At 31.1% G+C, this 18,888-nt stretch overlaps 1 protein-coding gene across 1 annotated transcript in view; it reads left to right on the plus strand.

Annotated features, from left to right (window-relative positions):
* Nucleotides 1-826: 826 nt before the first annotated feature.
* LOC146537019 (cell growth regulator with RING finger domain protein 1-like) overlaps nucleotides 827-18,888 on the plus strand; it is a 45,168-nt gene continuing 27,106 nt past the window's right edge. Inside the window, exons 1-3 of the mRNA XM_085189065.1 lie at nucleotides 827-1,330; nucleotides 3,510-3,652; nucleotides 18,054-18,189. Coding sequence (XP_085045191.1) covers nucleotides 1,233-1,330; nucleotides 3,510-3,652; nucleotides 18,054-18,189 — 377 coding nt within the window. The 5' untranslated portion in view covers nucleotides 827-1,232. The remainder of the gene's footprint in view (nucleotides 1,331-3,509; nucleotides 3,653-18,053; nucleotides 18,190-18,888) is intronic.

The raw sequence follows: 18,888 nt of genomic DNA on the forward strand, positions 1-18,888 counted from the left end.
CCAATTCCGAAGCGAACCCACAACCACAGTGTGTACAAACAAACAAACAAAAATATGTGAAATTGAGAAATACTTTTTTTTATATCTCAGTAGGAAACATGTTGCCAAAAATAATATCACTATTACGCCTTATCATTTCGACGCAATGAAGTACGTTTAGTACTGGGCTACTGGCGCACTGACACTCGGGACGATCCCAAATTTAGAGATGTACTATGTAACTAATACCTAATCGATTTTTTTTTTTATTATTATGCTTTTTTTAAACATTTTTTGGGCTACATTCTAATTTGCAAATTAGATATTTAATTATAAAAAACGACGATTGTCTGATTTGATGGTTTTGAAATTAAAGACTTTTACCCAGAATAAATGTGTTATTTTTCAATAGTAAAATAAGTAATTCATCTATTTCCCACTAAAAGTAAAATTAAAATACATTTTGTTTCCTAACTATTTTTAGCTTATATTTTCCTTAAAAAATTTTTGTGTTAATTTATCATTTTAGCCAACAAATAATAGTAAAATAGTATCATGTCTAGGTATTAATAATAATATTCACCATGGTAATCCATTTTTTAGCGCACAATTAACAATTATATAATATGAGAACAAAGGCACATTTGTCACAATACACGTGTTACAAAAAGAATACGCTGCACGTGCCAAAACTCTGTAATTAAAATAATTGTTTATTACCTTAAAAATATTTAAATATACTATATTTATTACAAAAAATGTCACATGAGTGAAGAATAAATAAACCAAATCGAATGATTCCATTAATGCTAGTCGGTAGTCCCTAGTCGTAATCGCTCGCTTGGCAGTCGACGGTCGACCTCACTATTCTGTCATCGCTACATCAATTCCATTCTGTCAAATTACGTTGCACGGGGCGAATGTGCGCCGCGACTCGAGCTCCTCTGTTTTTCTTTCAATCAATGTTTTTATTATTATTATAGATAATAAAATAAAATTATTATATAAACTAACCCATTTTACTCAAGGTTAGACCCGGTGTGAGGTATTGCATTATTGTTTTATACTTGAGCAATAGTAACTGTAAAACCACTCGCTGCAAATTGTTTACGAAATTAGCAAAATATAACTTTCTGTGTTGACGAGATGTGGAGATAAGTGTTGTGTTGTATATTTGTGAAATGAACCGATGTGCAGTTCAAGCGGCTGTCGTGCTTATTTAGTTGTTTTGTGATAATACAACCCAAGTCAAAATGGGCTCCACTGGATTGACTTTGGCAGATTTGCCGAATATATTTATAATGATCGGTGCCCTCGTTGCACTTTTTGTGATGTTAGTCATACTTCTCAGGTAACGTTTCTTTTTGTTTATAAAGTATGCCCTTTTCTAAAGTGTAGTATAGACTGATATGTATTGAAGAAGTTTTATGCTTTTATGATAACAATATCATCTGGTTCACTGAATGTCAAATCTACAAGATAAAAATACTCTGTTTACAAAGTGAAATATTTTATCTAGGTGGCTTTATATGAGATATACTGATGTTAGTAAAAAATATTATATGTATAGAGTATTGAATCAAATAAAATTTAACTTTACAGATATATATTTAAATGCACAAAAAAATATAAATAGTTACTAGCAAGCCAACTTTCCAAAGAAAAAAATATCTTTAACTAGGTTTAGTTTAAATTCTTAAAATATTTATATAATTTTTTATATTTATACAATTTTATTATGCTTGCAAATATAACTGTCCTTATACATAAAAATAATTAAACATTGTAAGCTGTGATTATTACATTTTATTAAAAGAAATTATAAGTTTTATTGTGACATGTGCTATGTGCAATTTGAAGGTTAATATGTTAATATTCTAGAAATTTCAATTCATGAAATAAGACTTTAGTATTCACTTTAAAAGAAAAATTTCCTTAATTCAAAAACAAGGTCTTTTGAATTATTCTTATAAGAATCTTACAAGTCAGTCTATATGTAAATGAGATATTGTGGGTTTAACTCCCACTTACAGAAATTAATTATTTTCATTTCCTGGTAACAAGACAGCAAAAATTATTTAAAAATAATTATTGTATGGATGGTGCTTATGGAATGGAGTGTCTTAACAATAGGTTCCCTTTACTTATGCTTACCCTGTTTTATGCGGAACAAAGCCTGAACCTTAAAGAAAATTTATATTCCAGGCTATATGAAACTGAAAAGTTTTAACAATCATTATATTTATGAATTCCAATACTTAATTTATTAAGTGACATAATATATAAAAAACTTAAACATATTTAAAAGTACTTAAACATACTTAAGTTATTAGTAATTATTTTTGTCATTAATTTTATTACATCATAACTTTAAGACTATAAATTTTAATGACTTTATTCATTCTTTATGTATAATTTAATGTGCTATCTTATACATTTACATTTTAAAAGTAAACACTATTTATTTGTAACTAACCTAGTAATAAATATTTATATTTATCTTAAACATGATTAATGATAATTAGAAATGTCCAAATATATATATTTTAGGCATAACACTGCTTATTCCTGTTACCAGAGTGTTGAAATGTAATTAATTAATTCCACTGAGTGAGAATCAAACTAATTATTGTTGTATATAAGTGTGGTATCAGACACTTTGCCACTGCACCATAAGGTATACATATTAGTAACATTTATGTCTTGAAAATAATTAATGGCATTAATAATATCCAAAGTATTATTTCTTTTTATAGAATTATTAAATGCATATTCAGCATTTTTTTTTTCATTTCAACTTAGATAAGTCTAGTAATGTATTTGTATGTAAATGTTAATAGATGTTCAAATGTCAAGATTATATGTTACAATCTTTTAAAGCCAAAAACAATACAAAAAATCATTTAGAAATATTTTGATTTAAAAATTAATAAATATTTTTATAAGCAGAATTTTACAATTACATATTTTTTAACAATTATTGGTTTTTATTGTTGCATTTTTTATCTTCATGCTGTATGGGGGTTAAGCTGAATATAGGGGAACTGTTACATAGCAGAAACATTTATTTAATTTTAATTGTAAGTAAATTAATTATGGCATTATGTATATTATGTAATACCTACAAGGTGTTAGCATATAATTATAAATATCTTTTTTGTTCTGCATTCTGGTGCTGCACCATGAAAGCCTCATATTTATATATTATAAAGTAATTTAAAGTGTATTCTGTTTGATAAAATCACAATGTTATTTTGTAATTTACGATAAAATCTTTACATAAATGCATGTTAACTGTATATTATATACTTTAACATAGCAGTGATGTTCAAGTTATTTGTTAATTTCCATATAACCTTAAGATATTATCAAATTATTTGTAATTATACTTTAAATGGTATTTGTTTTGTTATTTACCAACTTCACTTTTCATAATATTACTTACCTTGACTCAAATTTATGAAAAAATTATTGAATATTTTTAAATTGAATCGTGAAAAAAAATTATAATTTTTATTATATTGTTCCAGGAATATGGAATTCATAGGTATAGTCGGCGAAGGTCGAGAGGACACATGGCCGAGGGCGATGCAGCCCCCGCGCCTCCTCATGCAGAGGGTCCACATACCTTTCACATTTAAATTGAAAGAGAATGAACCTATTGGATACAGTGGTAAGTTTCAATTAATTTATATTAATAATATAATAATTTAAGTTAATGTATAGCTGTGTCCGGGCATGGTCATTTTCTAAATAAATTTTCTATTTACTAAATAATTTGTTGCTTTTATATATTACTAGCAATCGCGTTTCACTTCATTCATTAACTTTTATTCAGTAGTTATCAATATTTCAAGTAATTTGACTTTATTGGTTTTTTCCGAATATACAATGCATGCCAAGATAAAACCCAAAAAAGGTATCTATATCACCTTCAAGTTCTACCTCTCTATATACCAAAATATATTGTTTTTATAAAATTGTTCTTTTTTATTAAAGTTTTTGCGTGATTTTATTTTGTGTAAAAGTGATAGTTTTCTGAAATATTGCAATTAAAGCTTGTAAAAAGGTTTTCCTATGCGGAAATACTATTTACTTAAATGTTTTGCATGTGTTTTAATGCAATTGTGTCTTTGTTGCGCGTTTCTTTATAGTAACAACAGTAGAATAGATGATACTTTTAAACTTAAATGTAATAATGACCCTGAGTGTATTTGAACCCATAACCATTAAAATTTTCTTGGCAGTGTTACAATACTAGGGACCCGCTCGTGGTGTCGCCTGCTTTTAATATTATTATATTTATTTTTATATCTGAATTACAGTTGTCCATTATTAACATTATCATTTAAGGACAATATCCATACATTAATTATAAAACACTTATTTTGTAGAAATATTGTTGCATGCAATTTTTATATTGACAAAACTTTTCATTTATAAACTATATGATAGAATAAAACAAACATTAAATGTTAAGGAAATTGCCATAACACAACAGTGAAAACAGCATTTAAATCAGTTAAGCTGTTTGTAAAATTAGCTTGAACAAACACACAGATATACAGAAAAAAATCTTAAAATTAATTGTTTTGAATATTATTATAACATTAATAAATGCCTCCAAAAATAGATTTCCTCACACGTCTTCCATATTCAGACAGTGATGACTTACAGTTTTTTTTTTACAGTTTTGATATAGATGTAAATTGCACCTGCACCCAATGTGAAACGTTATATGACTACGATTAGGTACACTATTCGCTACTACAATAGTTACTTAATCTATTGATGAACTATAGTACAGGAAGTAAAATTGCAACATAATTTCTGCATGCTATATGTTAATTAATTAAATTAACGCATGGATAGGTTAGATTTGTTTATAAATTTCATATAGGTAAGACTATAAATTAATGTTATATGAAAGAAAAAAAATACTTACGTCTCGTTTATCTGTACTCTATTTATTATAATAAATATTAACAGTAAATTTTATACCTAAGAAGTAAGAGCAATTCACTTTGAACTCACTGAGTGGCTTATACAGTTATACATATTTCATTTTTCGGATATTTTGTTATAGAATAGTTAAAAGTGTGGTTTCATTTAGAGAAGTGCTGATAAAACAACCTGTATAAATAAATACAAATTTTATTTTTTATATACAGTGGGTAAAAAAAGTATTTGCATACCCTAATTTTTTGATGTTACATCTACAAAAAAACAGAATGCTTTTAGTTAATTATTGTATTTAATAACTTAATCTATATATATTTCGAATTGGTTAATAAAATTTCTCAGAAAATAGAAATGAAAAAATGAGAATGTATAAACACATATTTTAAAGTCAAATAAGTATTTGCACACCTGCAGCTTGTACGTATTTTGTAAAAAAAATCAATAATAAATGAAAGAAAAGACACTTAATATTTTGTGTGCATTCCATTAGCATCAATGATGACTTGCAATCTCCTTGGCATCGATTCCAATAATTTGGACGTTGTTTAAATCGAGATTTGAGCCCATTTCTCCACCAAAGCACCCTTCAAATAATTTTTATTTAAAAAATTCATTTTCCTTAAATTTTAATCCAGCAGATGCCATGAATTTTCAATTGGGTGGATGTCTGGCGTTTATGGCGGAGTTTTCAGCATTCTACGGACGTTGTACATCACCCATTCCTTAGGTTTTTATAGCTGTATGCTTAGGATCATTGTCCTACTGAAAGTAGTATGTCTCACTTACGCCTAATTTCGATGCGCTGCAAGACAAAATATCGCGCTACACTTTACCGTAATCTACTGCTTTCATTATTCCTTCGATAAAAGCCAAGTTTCCCACACCATTTGCTGTCATGCAGCCTCAAACCATCACAAGACCACCGCCATGTTTGACTGTACTATGCACATGTTTCGCCTGAAGTTCAGTATTTGGCTTGCGCCACATAAATGTTTGTCTGTCCGTTCCAAAAAGATAAAATTTGCTTTCGTAAGAAAAAAATAAAATTGTACCAAAATTCTAAAGGGGTATTTAAGTATTCTTTCGCGAAAGTTAGTCTTTTTGCTATATTGGCCTCACTTATGAAAGAATTTTTCCTCGCTGTTCTGCTACGAAGACCACCATTACCCAGTACGTTTCTTACAGTTTGGGCACAGACAACCTTACCTGAACTTGACGCGATATCATTTGCTAAGCTTTGAGCGCTTGTAAATGGTTTATTTTGTACCGATTTTAAAATTTATCGCCTTTCTCTCGTACTGAGCTTCTTCGGAAGAACGGACGTTGCCTTATTTTCAACACTACCCATTTCTTCTCGGTTTTTTATAATTTACTACACAGTCGAGTAATTTAACTTTAAATTTGACCCGATTTGGCGATAACTTCAACCTTCAATACGGAGTAAAATAATTTCTTCACGCGTCGATAACGACAGTTCAAATTCTTTCGGCATGTTGGCTTCAAGATTTTTTCTGAACACTAAACAAATGTCTCGTTATTAGAATACGTTTCCCGATGTTCATATGTATACATACAATGTTCACATTTTACCTAAAGTGACAAAATGTCGCGGGAATAACATTGTATCTAGGGAATGGTTGGTGTGCAAATACTTATTTGACTTTAAAAAAGGTGTTTTTACCATCTAATTTTTTTATTTCTGTTTTCTAAGAATTTTTAATAATCAATTCTAAATATATATAGATTAAGCAATTAAATATAATAATTAACTGAAATCATTCTGTGTTTTTCTAGGTGTAATTTCAAAAAAATTAGGTGTGCAAATACTTTTTTTACCCACTGTAGCTGGGTAGGCAGAAGGAACCTAGTGATAAGATCAATTATTGCGTACAATTTTCGCGATATTCCGTGTTGTGTGGAATTAAATGCTTCGTCTTGTTACCAGAGCGAAGAAATGAATACAATTATTTCCCCCAAGTGGAAATGAACTATAACCTTCGCGCTTACAGTCAGTCATTGTTTCGCTGCGCCACCACGGTCTAGTTTATTTTAAACATGATAACTAGATAGAATTTGTAGTGAAAGTCCCCGACTACAGCGCCAAAGGAACCTGTGTAACAGGAACCAGTCCCTTCTACTTGGATAAACACATACATTTATTACATAGGTACCTATTCAAAGTTTCTAATATAAAACATGAGTACAATATGATTGAACTGTGAATGATGTGAGGTCCAAAATCCAAACACTCTGACCAACTAAGCCAGACGTTCTGATGAAGATGATGATGATGTTCGTTCCGATGATTGAAATTCAGCTACGTTCAATTTTTCATTTGTTTTCTAAAACGTAGGCCAGTTGTGGCGCCGCCCAAGGCCACAGGGTGACTTTTTTTCCTAAAAAGTACCTATAACATAATGTTTTTGGCGTTTCTTATAAAGTTCAGGCAGATAGTGTTAACTGGTTTGCGAATTAAAGCATCGTAATAATTTATTTCTGCGAGTAGGATTCAGCACAGTAGCCTCTCGTGCCGCTGAGCCACGAAGGCTCGTGATTATTAAGTTTACAAATTAAGATCACTAAAACTGAAACTGGCTATCGTTGTGCGTTGGGTGGTATGTAGGGACGGAGTTCCCTAACATTAGGTTCCCTCTACCTACCTGCTATATGCGGGATACAGCATGGTGTTATAAATCATACTTTCATTGCAATTTTTTTTTCTTGATTTGGCCAACATCATACATTTTTTCTAAATGGGAAATATACGAAAAAATCCATTAAACTTTGTGCTGAGAAAAATTTAATCATTACCTAGAATATAATATAAAAAATAACAAAATTATGGTTCCAAGCAAGCTTATGACTCAGCAAATAACAAGATTTTGTAAGATTACTTAGTATGAAATAATTAATAAAAATCTATGAGGAAGTGATGATTCAAAGGATAATGAATAAGAATTCAAAAGTAGCTATATTATCATGTGGGAATATTAAATTTTTTTTACTTACTAGATATTTTATTTAAAAAAACTCTTCAGTATTCATTTAAGTTCACTATTAACATTTATATGTTATGAGGCCAGTCGTGGTGCAGGAGCACAAGCGAGTGAACCCCATATGTTGTGGGTTCGATTCATACTTGTGGAAATGAAATATTTAATATATTCATATCTTCGATTTACGAGAAGGAAGTGTTAAGGCATTAAGTTCTTCGTTTTACCTGAGGACTTCAGGACTGATGAATGCAATTATTTACTACCCCAAATTGGTATCGAACTCATAATCATCGCTTTACAGTCAAAGGATGCGATCCGATGATCCCCGTTCACGCAATTAATTATAAAAAACTTGAGTATATAAAAAAACGATAATATATTATTTACTTACATTGATATATTAAAGATATTATGAATCATTTTTATGGTCATATAAAACTATACATTAATGCGTTAAACGTGAGTTGGCGTGAGTAAAAACTTTGATTTTTCTCGGTCATCATGTCAGCTGTCAGCCGGAGCACGACAGTTTGCGTTGTCCTTGTGAACATTGTACGTAACTATACGATACCAACGATAGTAAGTAACTATTAGGTGTAGTTTTGTAGCGTTAGTAGAATCGATTTTTGCATTATTATAAAATTTTGCAAATAAATATCGCAAATGAAAAGGTCTGTTGTGTATATTTTTGGAAATGCTTGACGGTTTTCTTAGTAACGTTGAGAGAGAGAGAAAGAGAGAGAAAGAGACTTGAACGCCACTTGGGAACCATCTTAGACTTGATTTGCAAGAGGCTCTTTCGCCTTGTCCACTGTCATCAACCACTTCATTGATGCCTTCCTGTGTTCCTGAAAGTCAACGGAGGTCTCCCCCTACTTCTCTTATATACCTATGGTTATACAGTCAAATTTATGTCGTATGCCCTTAATATTGCCTTAGAATAATAAGAATCAACGTTTTCATACTACCTACGTCGTCATGCAAAGTGCGCAATACAAAAATAGAACCTGCGACACAGAAAGCCTTGAATATATTTATTTTATTCAGCATTAGATATTTCCTTGAAATGAACAATTTGAAATACCATACTTTCTTATATTCATAAATATTTATATTCTAACCTTTCGTTGTGGACTAATTTATACAAATATTATTATTAAATATATCTACTATATCTACAGACATTTTCCTAAGTTACAATTTACCGATTGACCTTGACAATTTGATATACGATAGCAAGTAGTGTTCCGTAATGTCTCTTTTTTTTGTATGTACTTGTTTATCGTCGTTTAAGGCTTAATTAGCTTAATAATATATATTTTTTAAGCTTCACGCTGTATCCCGCACGAGTCTGCAGGTTTTGCGTGATTGGTGGAACTCAATGCCGCGCTTTGCCTCAACATCAGAGCAAAAAAAAAAATAATATAAATAATTTCATTTCTTCAAATGGGAATCGAACCCACAACTTGTCGTGTTTATAGTCACAAGGGTACAAAACCCTTGCGCCAGGACTGACCTGTTCTTAATAATATAAAACAAATGTCAACAATTTTCAATCAATAAATAAAGCTCAAACAAATAAAGCCGCCAACAAACTCAACATTTGCTATTTTCAATATAAAAGTTACAATTTTGTTAAATACTCTGGTAGTTATCCTGCATGAAATTCAAATCATTAGGTTCCCTACTCAAAGGGTAAAACGGAACCCTATTTATTACTGAGACTTGTCCGTCCGTTTGTGTCCGTCTGTCACCAGGCCGTTATATCATGAACCGTGATAATTAGATAGTTGTCACAGATTCTGTATTTCTCGTGCTGGTATAATAGCAAATATAAAAACAAAAAACAGAATATAGCGAAATAAATATTTTTTAATCGCTGCTGTACGATAAAAGTGATATTTTTTACTCGTTATTATAGATGTTTTTATTAATGGTTCAGAACCCCTCGTTCGTGTATGCTATTCGCACTTGGCAGGTTTTTCTTTTAAATATTCTTTGGAGAGGGAAATAAGTTTTATACATATTTTGTTAACACTACGATTTGTACAGAAGAATTAAAGAGAAATGGTCGTTATAACTGTATCATACGTCGTTTAAACAGTTCATGGCTCGTTGTGTTATATCTTGACCTTCACAGTTTACGTGTGTTGAAATATTAAACTTTTAAGTATAATATATGAAAGTGCTTAAAAAACTTAAAATATTTTATTTAATAATATTTGTATGATTTTTTTATATATCTACCTATATACAGACAGATAGACTATAATTTTCTTAATGATAGTGTAAGTTATAGTCACGTTTCGTAAAATATTTTACGTATTTTGTAAGTGGCCTTGAATTTTTTTACAAAATTTGTCAATATCTTAAAAGCACTCGTATATAACGCTACAAAACGCATGCAAAAAATAACGCTAAATAAAGATTATATAATTATAAACATTTGTTTATAATTTTAAATTAACTAACAGTTTTTAATTTTTTTATGATTTTATAAAATTCTAATATTATATATTTTTAGCTACCCCCTGCATAATTCTGGGGCCATTGCATATTGAATAGGGGAACTTGAACCCGCAACATCTAACAGTTTTGATTTCATTTAACGAAACCCATTATTTAAAGAAAAACTATTTTGAATAAATAATTATTTTATTAACTAAAAATATATTTTTAGGACACAAAAAATATGGAAAATTAATCAGTATTATGTGTGTAATCCGTTTGTGTCGTATTTTAAAGATACAAAAAGTTTTTTTTATCTATTAAGAAGCTAGTCGTGGGGCACAGGCGTGTGACTGTAACCGCGAAGGTTGTGGGTACCATTCCCATTCGCGGGAATGAAATCTATATATATAAAATCGAAAGGTCACTCACTCATCACGAAATCTCAGAAACTACAAGTGCTAGGAATCTCAAATTTTGCATAATAGTTACTTATACGACGTAGATGCTCGCTAAGACGGGAATTTGCAATATTCGATTTCTAAGGGGTTGTTTTTGGGGTCGAAAGTTTGTATGAAAGTTCGTTACTACAAGTGCTAGGAGTCTCAAATTTTGCATAGACGTCACTAGAACGTAGTCATGGAGACAGAAATTAATAATAACATAGTTCACGCGGGTGACACCGCGAGCGGGCCGCTAGTATTGAATATTTTCATTTGCTCGCTCTGGTAATATAGAGTTGATAACGTACATAACGTCTCTAAACACTAGTGTTGACTTAGTTTCCCTTTGCCTACCTTGCAAATTGCCGGGATACAGCATACGGGATTCAGCGTGAATCTTAAAAGAAGATTAAATATTGTAACATTTTAACTACATTCTTTTAAATGGAAATTAAAATAGTTTTAAAAATATTTGTTTCCGAAGCGCGAACGCCACTGCAGCCAATTTGCTGAAGTTGTGCCAAAAATAGGCTTTCACTTAATGTACGATACATTCAATATGTTTCATACTAAACGAAAAATAAGCGTTTTCACAATTCATAGGTCCACAAATAAATTCGTCCAGAGCATTGGGAAATTTGGCTGAAAACACGGTGGTTGTGGGTTCGATCCCTTCTCGGGAAATTATCTACACATATATTATTTTTCTTTTCTCATCCTATTTAGAGATATTTTTTGGTGAACCTAGATAGACTTCAAGTTTGAAGTCTGAACAGATCTGTTTCTTTTTGTTTTTGAAGTATTTTTTTGTTTTCCTCGGTTATGTCCCCCTGAAAAATTGAAAAAACACTCCTTTACTTACACGATCATAAATGCCTCCGCCATGGAAAAATATCTGAATAACCCAATGCACCTAGTATTGAGAATCTTATATTACGCCGTTGTGGCACAGTGGATAAGGTGCGATTGTAAACGCGAAGGTTTGGCATTGATTAGCACCCGGACAAATAAACAATATTTATTTCTTCGAGAAGAAGACAAGAGGTCATAAGATGAAAACGTCGATGAGTTCTGTCACTTAACACGATATGTCCAAGTAATATAGGGTGAGTTCCTGCTGAGTTCCCCCGGCCTACCCCGCTACGCGGGAAAGTGCGTGAAACTGTTTTATACTTTATAAAAAAATTAGACCTAAAATTTTGTTTTACAATATAGTCCCCTCATTGTCTGAGTTCTCTAGCAAAATAGTAATAGTTTAAACGGTTGTTGCGGAAATCGATTTAAATTAAATGAGGATTTGGTCATTACGTTCAATCGTAAAGCAGTTATTGAACTCCGATTGGTATGTCTGGGGATGAGTAACTGCTGTTTGTTTTGTTTTGATTCGCATATCTCGGCTAAGTATCGAAGTTTTATAGATATGTATAATATATATATATACTAGTGGACCCGAACGCGGCTACGCCCGCTTGAACTATACGAATATTTATTAAATATATTTATGAAATTATTTTCAGTTTTTAATAGAGAGATACGTTAAGCAAGCTCATTTTGGGTGACGTTTTCTAACAACAAACTTTGCAAATCGTTGCTTAGCAACGGTCGCATAACGATGGTTGTTATGAACATGGCGGAAATAATTGCATGTCAAATTAATAAGTATTTTAATATATTGGTATATATCGATAATAATACAAATATGAGAAAAAAAAGTATCCTATGTTCATCCCGAGACCCTCAAGTATCTCTATATGAGTATTTTATCACAATTATATTAGTGGTTTGGCCCTGATTGCGTAAAAGACAGACAGACAGACAGAGTTACTTTCGAATTTATAATATCGGTATGGATAGAGAGAGAGACATACATAAGTCTCGCATTTGGATGAAATTTTATTGTTTTTGATCTTCTATCTCCTTTATAAAATGGCATCTGGCACAATAGAGTAGGTAGGGGAGAGCGGGGCCAAAAGTTCCGATTTTTTTTTAACCTCAAATATTGCTACGAATACTTGATTTCAGTATTTATACAATATAATCAAATTGAACTTACATATCTAGACTTGCAATTGAAACAGTAATTTGGGGTATTCTTTGTAAGACTTTTTTATTATGAATTTTTTTGTGACTGAAGTCGGAAAGTAACAACTTACCCCGATTTGGGGCAAGTTGTTAACAGACCGGGGTAAATTGTTACCATATTTATAATATTTTTATAATATTTTTTAAAGCTATTATTTGCACAATAAAAAACAATAAACAATCGAACAAAGCCTGTTTATTTAAGGAATAATCAACAGTATCATAATAATCACCAGGCGCAAAAGCAAATCTTTTTTAACCGACTTCTGTAAGAAAAGGAGATTATCAATTTAACTGTTTTTTTTATGTAAGTATGTTACTTCATAACTTTTGATTAGGTGAACCGATTTTGATGATTTTTTTTATTTGAAAGGTAGTGCTTCCCATGTGGGAACCATTTTTTTTTAATTCTATTTTTGACAATGGTATCTATGAGAAAATCACATAAGTATTAAATTTATATTAGTATGTGTGCGACAAAATGACGAATAACTCAATATCATGCTAACCGATTCCAATGATTTTTTTCTTATTTAAAAGGATACACTTCAAGGATAGTTTGATGAAAATTTGGTTAGGTTCCGATTATAAAATTTAGTCAAAATTGAGAAAATTTGTTTTTATTTTGGTAAATTTTAATTATACTGGAATAGTTACAAGGGAAAACTTTGTTAAAATTATTGTCAGAAGTAAGATTCCCCATCGTTGCATTTCTTTTCAACCAACCTCAAAAAATATGTTTTCATTTTCAACCGACTTCAAAAAAGGGAGAGGTTCCCAATTCGCCCGAATATTTTTTTATGTATTTTCTTGTCAATATACCAAAATGTTAGTTTCCACAAAAATAATACCTAATTGAGTCAAGTTTTACATATCACAACAGATGCCACTCGTTAACAACCACTACCACCACAACCAACACTCATTTAAAAAGTATCCTTTTAAGGTTACTTATCACTTAAAATCGTAAAAAGAATTAATTTTGAACAAAAAAAACTGAACCGAAAAACAACGAACTAAAAAGTAAAAGATAATTTTATCCATACCTATATTATAAATTCGAAAGTAACTCTGTCTGTCTGTCTGTCTGTCTGTCTTTTACGCAATCAGGGCCAAACCGCTAATTTAATTGTGATAAAATACTCATATAGAGATACTTGAGGGTCCCGGGATGAACATAGGATACTTTTTTTTTCTCATATTTGTAATATTTTCGATATATACCAATATATTAAAATAATTAATTTGACAAGCAATTTATTCCGCCATGTTAATAACAATCGTCGCTACGCGTTGCTAAGCAACGGCTTGCAAAGTTTGCTGTTTTAAGAAAACGTCACCCAAAGTGAGTTTACTTAATGCATACATGACGCGCGCCGATATAGATTTGTATACATTAACAAAAATTAGATGATTTCTTTAATTTGATATTCATCCTTATGAAAATAAATATAATAGTCACTTTTAGCATTTCATCTGGATTGAAATTATAGTTTACTGTATAACATTCTAATAAATAATTAAGGAGATGTCACTGATTCCAAATGACCTAGCCTACGAGTGGTATAGTATGACCGACGCGAACGGGCAGATAGATAGACTTTGTTGGTTTTGTAAATTTTTATATATTTTCGAATTACTTTTATTTTTTATGAAATTTAAATTATTTGCTGCTTATAATTAATTTATCTCAGTTCGGTTGTCTTTACCGATGTTATACACTTAAAATGTCGTAATTTTAATAATTTGGGATTTTATTTAATATTGTTCGCAAAAATTAATAATTATTTAATATAGAAAAATGTTTAGTACGCGCGCACGGCAAACTTTAGGTACTTTTTCTAATATTAAGAATTTCCTTTAGTTACTTTTACTTCTTTTGTTTGTTCATTTCGGTTACTCAGATATTTTTTCTAATAATAAATCTCCACTTATCATTATTATTTAACTTATTTTAATTATGTAGGCTTATATTTTCGCGAGCGTAGCCGCGTCCGGGCCCACTAGTATAAAATAAAACTTATTTTTCATTTTGTTAAACCAAAATAATAAACAAAGATTTTATAGCTTTATCTTTTCGCGCTCAATATGTATATGTAATCCTATGGTAATAGTTTTTATCTTATTCTTGCAATCTTTCAAAACTACCTCCGCTGCTTTTTGCATCAACTCATATGACACATAACCTCGAGTTGATTTTCGAGCATAAGTCCGCATGTTACTAAATTACAATACTTTTTAGTATGAAAAATTACAATATTTACATCCCATTATGGGTACAAATGAATTAGCGAAAGTTTTCCGAGGTCACAACATGCCCCAAAAAAAGGGAACATCTAGCCCCAAAAACACGTGTTGAAAAAAAATTTAATATAAATAAGATTAGGAAAAACACAAATAATTTACAAATAGTGTTCCGAAATATCGTCTACTATATATGTAAAAGAAACACTAAAATACTCGAGGCTAATCGTTAAAATTTGTGAGACAGACCAAAAATATCAAATGCGAAAATATTTACAAACGTGCACCAGCGACACCCGTGTGCTATTCCATTGGTTTCGGGTGCCACTGGATTGTTCAATATGCTGGTCATGGGTGCGCTATCACATTGTATTTCACTATATGTTTACTAAATATTCCTATCACTTTTCCCCGCGAAATTATTTCCATCGGAACAACTTACCTCGGTAACTTTTAGCCCCGCTCTCCCCTACATAGTGTTAAGACTAAACTAAGAGGTATTATTTTCTTACTGACGGAACCTAACGCGACGATATGCGCTAATTGGACAGGGAAAATAAAAATATTTGCACTTTATAGGCCAAATATTTTCTTTACCCCTACCTACTTCGTTACCCCGAATAGGAATCGAACCTATAGCTCTCTTGTGCCGGAACACTTTCGAACTGCACCTAAAATTAATAATGCTATCTAAAATATTCTGAACAACTAGTATTTAGAATAATTCATGTTAATTTCAAGGTAATTCTGCCAGATTTATTATTGTAGTATAATAATTCATTTTTTTTGTCTATTTTAATGGTTAAATTATAGTATTAGTATTTTTCATATTTTGAACGTTTGCCGGCATGTCATAAATCTCAAATAATATATTATCTTGATTAAGTAGTAATATTTTAATACTAAATAACCATATGTCACATTTTTTATAAGGAAGTATCTATTTTTAAGTCGTTTTTGTCGTTTTTATTAAAAAAGTTTTTGCTTTAATCTTTAAATTGTGACTGAAGCTGTATTTTACACAGAGCAGTGTAGGCAGGGGGATGCAGGAAAACTAGTGCTGAGACACTCTGTTACCCACTTTCGGTCAAATTCTGGAGGCATTGCGTGTTGAGTGAAGGAATTCAACGCCGCGCTTTGCCTTGTTACCAAAGCGAGGAAGTGAAAATATTAAATTTTGCTTGTTTTATTTTTAAATATTAGTGCTCAGCATTTAACTCTGTAGTTTGTCTAAGGTTCTTTATCTTGGAGCTTACTTTTAAACTTAAATAAACATATGCCATTTCTATTAGGTTCTATAACAATTTGTGGTATGGTATCTGTCGTTATTTTTGTATTCTTCCACTTATTCTTTGAGAATTTGAAGTTAATGCACATTCTAAGACGATTTTTTTTATTGAAAATGGTCATAGTAAAGCGTATACTTCTGTCACAAGGTCCAAGTACTGCATTAGACTCCTCACCCTGCATCGCGATAGACATCCACTGGATCGGTGAATCCATGAAATGTTAAGAAGAATGTTTCTTCTCCAATATTATCGTTTCAAAATATGAGTAATTATGTAACAATATAAAATAAAATGTCTATATCTGTGCCTAGATCTAGACTATTTACATAGTTCATACTCGCTAACTGACTGACATAATTTGCATCTCACGTTCCCATACTGACTAGATGAGGTGAACGACATCGTACTATCTAAATTGTCGAGTTTGTTTTAGCGGTAGTACAAAGTTATTTTATTATGTCCCACCCACGTTATAATAATAACGTTATTTAAATTTAACGTGAGACGTTTAATAAGAAAGTGTATGTATAGTATCTGTTGTATTTAAAGACTAAGCGCGGCGTTGAGTACCGTCACTTAATTCATCTTCACGCGAAATGATTTGAAACTTGCTTCTTTCTCTCCGCTTAAAGGGCGAAGCTAAAAAAATTACAAGTTACAAAGTATACAGAAAGTACCGATTTATTAGCATTGTGCTTTAAATTTAGTCTCCCAAGTTGAAACTGACATTTAAAATTTAAAACATATTATTGTAATATTTTTGTTTCTTCTATGGATTTTTCTTAAATATTTCTCGTGTGCAGATATTGACTGTTTTCAATATTAATATATTTATTAAAAGACCAGACATGTAAGTGGGCGGCTTGGCATCGTTTCTACCAACCGCTTTCGTAGCCGCTTCGAATCCAGTGCCAAATTCGCATTTTCCATCACACCTTTAATTTACCTTTTCTAAAATTTATGAGCATTTATGAAAGAAATGAATGAAGAATAAAAGGGCGTATTTCACGAATATTATTTAAATAACATAATGGAATACCATTCGGAATATAATCTGGCCCTTTAATAATGGTAGGAATTTTCACGGACGATACAAGACTTAATGTGGGAATACGGAACGCTTTTTTTGAATTATAATTGAAAATAATAATAAAATAAAGCACGGCGGTTAGTTCCGCCACTCAACACGAAAGACTAAGCTCCCTCTACCTACATATGAAGATGTAAAAAAAAGGAGGGTTATAATAAATTTTCAGTTTTACTAACAGAATATAATTAGGCGAAAAAAATGACTACTATTTTAAATGGAATATATTCAAAGGGGCATTGTGTTCGTTTATCACTACCGGTTGTCCGCGTGTTTGATATACATACTAATATAAAGAGGTCCTTATAGTCTAATGAAGCGTATATATTTTTAAATGAAAGCATAAATCATCACAGAGCTAGAAAACACAATTTCATTTGTTTCTACGATTATGGTAATAGGGCCAGCCCCAAAGCCCTAAAGTCAAGCTGGTAAAAAATATTAAACCGAATTTGAAGAGAAGATTCACAATTCAATCGCTTATTTTGTATTTTACTTGATGTTTTCATCTCTTATCACACAGGTGTAAGATGCTGCGTATCATCAACGGTCAGATACTGGCACGCGAGCTGGTGGGGCGCGCCCGTCAGAGACCTGCACCAGACGCTGTGGGGCACTCTGCCAGAAATACTAGCGTCGCGACATCTCAATTTTAACAAGTAAGGTTATTTTTGTAGCTATAGCGAAATTATTGTTGTTGAAATTTTGTAGTTATTATAATTTTAAAATAGGGATAGGATTTGAATGTGCGTCCCGTGGTTGTGATTAAAACGATAGTGTATAGGTAATTAAGCTATGTGATGACATTCCATCATCAATTTTGATATTAGCGTAGCTATTAGTTGGATGTTAGCGTTAGCTACTCGACGCGTAAGGTCTTGAATTTGGCCAGAAAGTAGTGCTCTGTTCTGTTCCTATCGTGCCAGTTGAGCACTCACCACTTCGCCAATGTCACAAGAAGGAGATTATACGGTAAAAAAGAGATAATGTTACACAATAGGAGAATGTGTGTTAGAAAGAGTTAAGGATAGAAAGTAAAGTCTATTGACAGCGGCACTGAGTTTTCTCCTGTAACAAAAAACAACTATGCGATAAAAAATGAAACTAATAATATGCCGCATTTGTGTCTCTTTGTTTTTGTTTTTTTTTTTTTAGTTTCTCTTAACAAACTTTTTCTATATTTTAGGAAATCTGAGAAAATTTAATCTTATTTTGTACGTGAACATGGCCACGTATGTAATTTGAACAAACAACCTCTATAAATGTAATTAAATTTCATTGCACCATCACCTTATCAACTCATTAAGTTTTCATTGAAACAATGATAGGTTGTGAAATGAAAAATTATGAAATTCAAT

Source organism: Heliconius melpomene, chromosome 8 (genome assembly GCF_056956725.1).
Source record: "Heliconius melpomene rosina isolate 202511_hmr_F chromosome 8, ASM5695672v1, whole genome shotgun sequence".
Lineage (NCBI taxonomy): Eukaryota > Metazoa > Arthropoda > Insecta > Lepidoptera > Nymphalidae > Heliconius > Heliconius melpomene.